This window comes from Mangifera indica, chromosome 9 (assembly GCF_011075055.1).
Source record: "Mangifera indica cultivar Alphonso chromosome 9, CATAS_Mindica_2.1, whole genome shotgun sequence".
Taxonomy (NCBI): domain Eukaryota; kingdom Viridiplantae; phylum Streptophyta; class Magnoliopsida; order Sapindales; family Anacardiaceae; genus Mangifera; species Mangifera indica.
In genome coordinates, this window is record NC_058145.1 from 17327339 (window position 1) to 17338317 (window position 10979).

General features: G+C 31.9%; 2 protein-coding genes across 2 annotated transcripts; both read left to right on the forward strand.

Moving 5' to 3' along the window:
- Positions 1-996: 996 nt before the first annotated feature.
- On the forward strand, positions 997-2332 carry LOC123226358 (phenolic glucoside malonyltransferase 1-like; the record flags this gene model as incomplete). Its single annotated transcript, XM_044650860.1, has 1 exon — positions 997-2332. A coding segment is annotated over one exon (1263 nt), but the record flags the coding sequence as incomplete, so codon positions are not given.
- Positions 2333-8669: 6337 nt separating this feature from the next.
- Positions 8670-10056, forward strand: LOC123226359 (malonyl-CoA:anthocyanidin 5-O-glucoside-6''-O-malonyltransferase-like). The gene has a single exon (XM_044650861.1). The coding sequence runs from the start codon at positions 8670-8672 to the stop codon at positions 10026-10028; it is 1359 nt and encodes a 452-aa protein (XP_044506796.1). The 3' UTR covers positions 10029-10056.
- Positions 10057-10979: the final 923 nt, after the last annotated feature.

Here is a 10979-nt window from a genome sequence, read left to right on the forward strand (position 1 = left end):
TCGTTTCTCTCTCCCTAGATGATTGAAAAAAAAGAAAAAGATAGTATTATCTCTTTTTGTATAAGTTACATTAACAAAAATATTTAAAAAAAATGAAATACTATTATGATTATAGTATATATATATATAAAAATAAAAAAACAGGGGTAAAAATTTTTCTTCCCCTTTCTTTTTTTTTTTATGCTTATCCATGGCTGACAATATATCATTGTTTTATCAAAATATTATATATTTAGATCGATACACGCTGTCACTCAGATTTAATTCCCTCTAAGCGTCCATGGGTTCACATAAGCCAGTAGTGAAGATATTTGAGGCAGTCCGAATTACTCCTTTGACTAGTTCTCCCACGCATTTCTCTCTTACTCTCACTTCCCTTGACACTATCGGGTTACAATTTCCTCCAGGGAAATTGAAATTTTTAACACTTTTTTATTCCGTATATACAAAAATATCACCTATCCTAAAGCTTTAACAAATATACCACAACAGTATTCACCTTTCTCAAAATACCCCTCTTTGATCTTTCATACACAAATTCTCTCTCTTCTTCTCTGCAACTTTTTTTTCTCTTCTTCCTCTTCTTTCAAAGTGATAAAGGAATACTCTCTCTTTTTCCTCATCTTCATAAACAAAAACAGGAAGGAAAAAACTGAAAAAAAATTAGCATTTAAAATTAGTATATATAATTATATATTATAATTATATATATAATATAATTATAATCCTTAAATGCTAATTTTTTTTCAGTTTTTTCCTTCCTGTTTTTGTTTATGAAGATGAGGAAAAAGAGAGAGTATTCCTTTATCACTTTGAAAGAAGAGGAAGAAGAGAGAAAAAAGTTGCAGAGAAGAAGAGAGAGAATTTGTGCATGAAAGATCAAAGAGGGGTATTTTGGGAAAGGAGAGTACTGTTGTGGTATATTTGTTAAAGTTTTAGGATAGGTGATATTTTTGTATACACGGAATAAAAAAATGGTAAAAATTTCAATATCCCTTTACTCCAGCGGAGACTCTGCTCTTTTATCTACTCACTGCCTCAACCCTTTTTCACTTCAACTCAGAAATCCTTCCCATACTCAAACATTCACTCTCTCTCACTCTCCAACACTATCTCCCTCTTGCTGGAAAGCTCACATGGCCTCCACATTCTGACCTACCTAATATCTCCTATTCACCCGATGACGCTGTTTCTCTTCTCGTCGCTGAGGCTAACTTGGACTTTAACCGTCTCTCAGGCGATGATATTCGTGAGTCTCCCGAGTTACGTTGTTTAATACCAGAGTTGTCGTCATCTGACGAGATTGCATCAATCATGGCTCTACAAATAACCTTGTTTCCTAATCAAGGGTTTTGCATTTGCATCACTACACACCATGCAGTTGTGGACGGCAGCACTGTAATCGCTTTCATGAAATCTTGGGCTTATCTATGCACGCAACTGGTACTGGGCAAACAACACCCTTCTTTGTTGCCTGAACTGATCCCATTCTTTGATCGGACGGTTCTCGAGGACCTAATTGGATTCAAATTGTCTGATATTGTTGAATTCAAACAACGAAGCTTGAAGTTGAAAGACGATTCGGGAGTGAATATTAACTCAGTTCGAGCCACGCTGAAGCTGAGTCATGAAGATATAAAGAAACTTAAAGAAAAGATATTGTTTCAACTGAAAGAAAAAACACCCACCAAACAGCTTCATTTATCGACTTTTGTGGTAACATATGCGTATGTTTTAGTCTGTCTCGTGAAAGCAAGAGCCATGGAAGATAACAAAAACGTCAACTTTGCATTTCTAGTGGATTGCAGAAACCGTCTCAATCCTCCGCTTCTAACAAATTACTTCGGTAACTGTCTTGCTGCTCGAGACGCATCAGTAAAAGCCAGTGTTTTCAGGGAGAAAAACGGGGTTTCAATTGTCGCGGAGAAAATCAGTGACATGGTAAGAGATATTGTTGAGAAAGGACCCCTTGACGGCGAGGTGGATCGTTTCAAAAGGATAAAAAATATTGCGGAAGCAGGAGAAGAACTCCTTGGGGTTACTGGGTGGACCCGATTTAAGTTTTATGGAGTTGATTACGGGTGGGGAAAACCAAAGAAAGTAGAGATAATGTCTATTGATGAAAGTGGAACAATTGTTATGTTGGAGGGTGGGGATGGAAATAGCGTTGAAATTGGAGGGATTTTCAGTAGGCATGAAATGGAGGCTTTCAAGTCTCTGTTTATATCCGGTTTACAGGATCCTCGAAATCGGCTGTAACATTGCATTGTTCCTCCATTTCATTTTTATATTTTAATTAATGTTATAATAAGTTGGACGTCTCTGGGGTCTCTCCAACCCGATCAACTCATTTTTTATTATTTTATTTAATTTATAAATAATAAAAAATTTTATTAATTTTTTATTATTAATAATGGTGTAATAATTAATATACGAAATAATCTGATTATTATCTTTATTTTAAGTATTAAAATATTATCAAGATAATCTTAATTTTTTTATAACATATTATTTATTTATTAATTTTTTAAGATAAAAAATAATCTTATTTTTAGTATTTTTTAGTTAATATAACAAATAACATAAAAGATATTTTAAAATAATTATCCTTAAAAAGTATTTAAGTAAAATAATATATTAGTATTTTTTTATTACCTTCAATCGAATACAATAATTATTTATTCTTACCCATTTTTATCAAATCTTATCAAATAATCTATTTTTAAAGTATTTTTTTAATTTTAATAATAAAATATTTTTAAAACTAAACGTCCCTTAAGAATGATTTTTTATTAAACATCCAAAATTTTGAATTATCTAATTTAATAAATATAAAATTAGCCATTGAATTTAAAATTTGATTTGGTCTCAATTTAACAGTTTAATCCAAATAAAGTTCCTTATTTATAAGAAAAAAAAAAACAGTTCGATGACGGCTTTACTCTCTTCACATCATATTTTTATTTTAATAATACTAGGTCATCGGGATTATTACCAAGGCTTTACTTCTTGTGATAGTTTTCTTTCCTTTTGTTGTTATCCAGGACAATACATAAACGGATACATGCCAATGAAGCGTTGAATACTGTGAAGCCAATTTCACATGCCATGTGACAAATTTTGACAAAGATTAAAGGAAAGTGCAGCGGCTACATAATTTAGCATGTGAATAATAAATATAATTGTAGGACGGCCGGAGGGGGGTGTGTGCGTGCGTATTAGTAGTATAAACCTTACAGCGAGTTAATTAGCATGTTCCTCCAGTTCTCCCAAGATCTTTATTGATTTGAAGGCCGCCCAGGAACAATAGGCACACATCCATTTATTCGGTTCAGATTTCATTAAAAGATATCCTACATTCAAAACAAAAGAAATCCTTTAATCGTTTAACAAATATTATAACTTACAGCACAGTGTCTCTTCAATCTAAATAAACAACAAGAGTATATGAATCAGAAACTGAGAAAACTCACTAGATTCAGCTAAGATGAAAGATGACAAAGAGATTTTAAGACACCCTAATAAAACAAAGTGTAGGGATTTTGCGGTCTTCAATAATGGAATAACATATTAAAATTTAATTTAATCAAACAAACATTCTATAAAACTTTTTTCTAGATCATGCCTGTAGTATAATTAATTCAACAACATGTGAAATACAGATAAAGTGTTTGCTAAATATACCTACGTAAACAACTCATTCATCTTTTGTTGATAGAGTGAGGTCACAAAAAAATTGCTCTTAATACCAAAAATAAGTTAGCTCTTTGGTATCCACACAAAATAATAATTATGGTGGTTTGACTGTGCTTGTAGTTTGCTAGTACCAGAGGATAACTTTAAGTAGGAGGGGAAAAAAATTCCCTCTGCAACTATTGTGGTTGAATATATTTTTTCTTTTTTAGTGTATATCACTTTTAAAACGAAAAAAAGACATATATATATATATACACCTCACACATCTGCCGCCTAGGACTTGAATTTATCCCAAGTGGCACACCGATGCATGCTTGAGACAAATTACAGACAGGAATTGCGTGGGGAAAATTCCTACTTGGCATTTGCGTATGCAGCTCATCAAAGTTGTATTCTTGGTCAACATGATAAATGTGTATATCCCCTCGTTAATATCTCATTATCTTTTCATCATTTTTGGTATTCAACCTAAATTTAGAAGATTTCAATATTAATGAAGATAGGATAAACTTTTATTGTAATTCTAATTTGAATTTCAAATTAGGTGACATGGATTTGAGTCAATCCAATTCACTCTTATCAAATCTTGCATACACCTCAATAATTTAAAATTATCCTAAGGTCCTAAAATATATTATAATATATTTTACGTCCATAGACCTTTTCAAGTCTTTGGATTCTTAATTTAGAATCCAGACTGAATCTAACTAAAATAATCCTCACGTTTTTAAAGTTCATCAACTCCTTTTATGGGTAATTTATAGACTCTCCGCTAAGTCAATAGTAACTAGATTCATATAATGCTCTTGATTTGGTATCCATCTAGACACTGATCAAAATTAGGTTCTAGTAAAACGTCATGTCACCCGATTAGTTAAAGTCAATATGTAACTTTTTTTTAACCTGTCAGTGATACAATTACCTATACAATTCAATCTTTTGTCATACAATATCTCTTCGAGGCTAAGACACAGATTAAGTATCTCTTTTAGAACTCTCCAAGTAACAAAAATTGACTTTTGCAAATGATCGTATAATATTAAATCGAGTATCAACTCAATTTCATTGTAACTGCAAATTTAATTGGTCATTGACATCGGTTATCAGTAGACCTTAATTAAGATATCTACTCTCATGCTCAAGAGTGACGGATCCTTTATTGATCTACTATAGTTTTCATATAGATCTCGATATGATCAATCATCACCTTTATGATAATCCTCTAATTGACTACGTTGGATTAGTGTCAAACCATATCAATTTTTATACAAGATGGTTTCAGGACCTCAAGTCTAAGGATCACATGTACCTTTGTTCACTAAGAGGATATTTTATATATACACTAGAGTAATCATTCATATGAAATCCTCTTGGCAGGTCAGTCCAGTTGATATGTCTATAATGTGCACCCATGTGTTGCATTAGGTCGTCAACAAATAACTTTGACACGTGAAAATAGTCATCATTTTTTGATGAGATTGTTCAACACTATGATAATTCTATTATTATTACTTATACTCTTGGCTCAGAATTACAAATGTTTTAAGAGCACTCATCTAATGTGCACATAGAGTTGTTACGATCAAGTGTCGAACGCTGATTCTTTTGTTACGGTTCAACTATTCTTAAGAGATTTATCTGAATATATATTAATATATTTTATGGATTAAAAAAATATCACTAAAAATTACAAATATGACTTTCATTAATAAACTTGTGTCATTATAGGGATTGACTCTAAAACATCAACCCCAACACAAAGCACCCGTGAAGGATATATTATTCAATCGACTATAATCAATTGATAACCCTGGGTTTATAAACCTTTGGTTAAAAATTCTTACAGGAGAAATGACTAAACAGTCCTTTCAACGGAAATGATTAAACTATCCTTTATATACACAATTACAAATTTACCCCAAAAGACGGTTTAAAGACACATATAACAACAATAAATAATCCAAGAGAAACTATCTAGAAATGGTCGGACTGTAGATGCGAAAGTGTCACTATAGTGCCGAGAAAATTAGGTAGCGTCGTACATTACATAACAGGCTATACATTTTAGATCGTAGCTTGAATTGATTATTATTTTTAAATAATATTATATCATATAATGTCTGTATGAAAATTGACGTGATTCATTTTGTATGAAAAATTTCTTGACAAGGCAACTTAAAAAAATGTAAAATAAATAAAGTTAAATAACAGGACAACAAAATGAAATATTCTTTTAGGTTAGGAACGGCAAATTTATTAATATCGATTGTTAATTTATCAAATTATGTTAATTCTTTGAAAATATGATACTCCAATTTGTCAAGAGATTTATAAAATGTTCGGGAAAGAGAAAATGTGAATGAAAAATAATGAGAATCCTTCGTCTCTTAAAAAAAAAAGGATTGATTTTCTTTTAATTATAAAAATAATAATTTTATTAGCCGATAAAGGTTATGACATAAGGCCAGACAAGTATATTATCATATTAATTATAACTATTTTCGTTTTGTAAAATTAGCAATGACTGCATTGCATGTTTGTGGGAATGAATTACAGGAATTACACTTGAAAATATATGATCTTATGGTAGAAATCATATATCATATCTATTTAGGTGCAATTTTGGTCAAATAATATATTTTCGAATGTGATATGACTTGGATTACAAGCTTAAAGTTATTTTGACATCAGAATTCGCATATTTGTATATGAGATTTAGCCTATTAGGAAGACCTTATCGAGCGCTAGCGATAATACGATAAGACTATTATATTATTAAACGACTTTACTTAAAAATAACAATAGATTTCACATACTGAGATTGCAAATATCAACTTGGTATAATACATTAGTATATGTAGAGAGTATGTCTACTAGATTGACTTGCTAAGAAGATTCTACATAGTTGATAATCCTAATGTTTGTGGAATACATTCTCTTTATTGATAGTGGTGCATGCGATGTTTAAACTTAAAATCATCGAAACGTCTTGTGCACTTATTGATTTAGTTTAACACTAGCCCAATGTAGTCTTTTTCGAAGGGTTATCAAAATGATAGTGGTTAACTATGTCGAAAAGTGTAACGAGGTTATAGTGGATTAACAAAAAATTTATTACTCTTGGATACAAAAGCATATATCTCAATGTGTAATTTAGTTATGACAATAAATTAAAATTTACGGCTATAGTGAGAACAAGTTGACGCTCAATCCAATAATCACATGATCATTGTTAGACTAACTAGACTCTATGTTAAGAATGAATTGAGGTAGACACTATTTATATGTCTCAGCCCTGACAAGATAATAGATGATGAAAGAATTTGAATACGCGATAATTTTACCATTGAAAAAGTTAAACATCAATCTTCTATTGATTTTTTATTGGTCGAGTAGCTATGATGTCTTGATGAAAACCACACATGTTTTATAAATGAATGGGTGATTAATTGTGAATTAATCACAAATTTTATCTATTGTCAACATGATAGGTAATTTATGGGTTACACACATAAGGGGCAAACAGTTATAATTGAAAGGTTAATGATTTGTTATGCATAAAATAAATCATATTATGATTTGAAGCTCTATTAATGATTAAATATGGATCCAACATATCATAATTAATGTCTTATTCATTATTAGATCTAAACGTATAGAATTAATATATTAGGGGTCAAAAGATAATAATCTATTTGTTTAGGGGTTGGAATTAATTTGTGGAAGTTGGATTTGGATCTAATTTATATAGAGTGAGTCAGCTTGAGATATATGAGATATATCAAAAATGGTGAATTTAAATTTCTAAAGATGTGTGTTAATATATAGGAATAAATATTAATAGTATTTAAAATCTAATTAATACTTATTAAGGAATTGTCATAAGTGCATTTAGGTTAACTCATGAGATCAATTATATAAAGAGTTGGATTAGAGTTATAATTTATCATTCATCAGAATCCATAGTTTGTGAAACCCTAGCCGCCCAACCCTAGAGAGAAGGAGTTCTTTCACAACTTCCACTCCTCATTCATCAATCTTTAGTGATCTAACATTCACTTGAGCCTTAAACAAGCTTTTACATTATTGTATTTCATAATTGTCTTTGTGTAGACAAATAAAGATCCTACTACGTTATCGGAAATAGTGGATTTTAGTTTGAAGGAGTTGTCAAACACAGGTTTACAATTCGAAACTCTCTTTTTATATATAATAACCCTTAGATCTTGGGAATTATTAGTCCAAAATTTTTATTTTTTATCTTATTCTATTTTCAATATCAATTACACTTTGGACTAGGAAAACCCAACAATTTGGACATCAAAAATCACATCTTTGTGGGAGTAATTTAGCCTATCAGCAAGATCACACTTCTTTGGGTGCGATTTAAACTAAATTGCAGTTAAAAAAGTGTGATTTTAACTTTAGATTTACATTAAGCTATGCACGCTCTAAAAAATTACACTTCATTGGATGCAACTAATGTGAGATCGCATATTTTCAAATATGATTCAACAATCTAAAGTCAATCTTTTTTTTATTTTTTAAAAATTATTTTATGATTCAATAAAAGTATATATATTTATTTTGGATACATAAATATATGTATATTTATATGTGTCATCATATAATTAAATGATTTTAAATTAATAATAAAATAATATTTAATTATATGATATATATATATATATATATATATATATATACATATATAGTATTACTCTTATCTATACTTGGGAGGAAAAATAGTAATTTATTCTAGACCACCATTGCAATTCTTGCTTTACCCATCATCTTGGAGGATCCCAAGCACCTCATAATTGACGAATTTGAATTAATTCTAATTAACAAATTTTAATTATGCATAAATCGTTATCCAATGCAGGTTATTTCAATCCCAAATACGGAAGTTCACAGGAAAGAGAAAGAGAGATTTCCTCATTTCTTGTTCACAATATTTATCTCTTGATTTCATGGCATCTTCAACATCACACACGGTGAAAATCCAAGAGGTGACCAAAGTCCTTCCATCCTCCGCCGTCTCAGCCACCGAGCTCTCTCTCCCACTCACCTTCTTCGACTTATTTTGGCTCAAGTTCCCTCCTGTAGAGCGTCTCTTCTTCTACCAAATACCCCACTTGACATCTCAGTTTTTCAAATCCGATATAGTCCCCAAACTCAAGCAATCTCTCTCTATAACCCTTTTCCATTATCTTCCTCTTGCTGGTAACCTCATGTGGCCCCAAGACACCCCTAAACCAGCCATCTACTACTTCCAAAACGACGGTGTTTCGCTCACTGTTGCAGAGTCCAACGCCGACTTCAATTACCTCTCAGGCTATGGACCTCGTGAAGTTGGTGTATTTCATTCTTTGATACCCCAATTGTCTATATCCGACGATAAAGCGGCGGTCATCGCTATCCAAATAACATTATTTCCCGATGAAGGTTTCTCCATTGGCTTCTCCGCTCATCATGGGATACTCGATGGGAAAACTTCAACCATGTTATTAAAGTCTTGGGCTTATATTTGCAAACAAGATAAACAAGACCCTTCTTTGCCATCAGAACTAACTCCATTAATCGACAGGAGTGTCATCCAATACCCTACAGGAATTGATACTTTGATGTGGAATGGCTGGTTCGACTCCAACCCCCGAAGCTTGAAGCTTTTGACAAGCAAAGGAGTAGATCCCAATTTACTTCGAGCGACGTTTCAGTTTAGCCGTGAAGATATCAAGAAGCTAAGGGTTAAGGTACAAGAAGATACAAACCAGTCAGAACAACTTCATTTATCAAGTTTTGTGCTCACATACGCCTATGTAGTCTTTTGCTTAACGAAAGCTATAGGAAAAGAAGAAGGTGAGGTTCTATTTGGATTCACAGCTGATTACAGAACGCGTTTAGAGCCTCCGATTGCAGTGAACTACTTCGGAAACTGTGTTTGCTTCCATGGAGGAATCGAAGAAGCAAAAGATGTAGTGAAGGAAGATGGCGTTTTTCTAATTGCAAAGAGGTTAAGTGAGTGTATGAAAGAGTTGGAAAAGGGGGCAGTTCTTGAAGCAACGGGGGAGAGGCTTGCAAGTTATGTTCCATTTATGAAACAAGGGGCGAAAGGAATAGGGATTGCCGGGTCGCCCCGGTTTGAAGTTTATGGGACGGATTTTGGGTGGGGAAGACCCAAGAAGGTGGAGATTGTGTCAATAGATAAGAATGGGTCCATTTGTTTGGCAGAGAGTGGAGATGGAAGCGGCGGTGTTGAGGTTGGTGTAGTTTTAGAGAAGCAACAAATGGAGGTTTTTGCTTCCGTGTTTGCCAATGGACTGCAATAGAACATGTTTATTTAATAATATTGCTGCAATACTTAACATCAGTCTGCTTTCAATTTTATTTTTGAAATGTCAAAGCGTTACATTCAAGAAATGTATTGATTTAGTAATCATTTAATAAACAAAAACAATAGTTTCATGCAACAATATTATTTGTAGGGAAATTTTAAAAAATGGCCAAAATGCCCTCCCATTAAGCAAAAATACCCAAAATCACTATTTTCAAGCCAAAATGCCCAAAATCACTGTTCAAAAAAAAAAGGCTATAACTTTTTTTAATACCAAAACTACCCTTCCCCTCATATTTATATAACTCTCCCACTTACTATAGGGTTTTAATGTAATTTTAGATAAATATGAGAAGTTTTTGGATATTTTACATTATAAAGGCATTTTGATATTTATTTATTTATTTCAAACTTTTTTTAAAATGTCAAAATTACCCTTCTTTTTATTTATATAACTCCCCTCACTCATTATGGGGGTTAAAAAATTTTAGATAAATATGAGGGGTTTTTGGATATTTTACATTGTAAAGGCATTTTCATTTTTCAACTTTTAGAATTCGAATTTCAGTCCGTTTTTTCGAATTTCACCATTTTACTATATATCGATTCGTATTTTTCAGATTTCTGAAGGATTTTCCGTTTGTTGCCATTCTAGAGTTTTTCAACTTTGACAATTCGAATTTCAGTTCCGTTTTTTCGGATTTCATCGTTTTACGAGATATCGACTCGTATTTTTCAGATTTCCGAAGGATTTTTCGTTTGTTGCCATTCTAGGGTTTTTCAACTTTTAGAATTCGAATTTCAGTTTCGTTTTTTCGGATTTCACCGTTTTACGAGATATCGACTCGTATTTTTCATATTTCTGAAGGATTTTTCGATTGTTGTCATTCTAGGGTTTTTCAACTTTTAGAATTCGAATTTTAGTTCAGTTTTTTCGAATTTCACC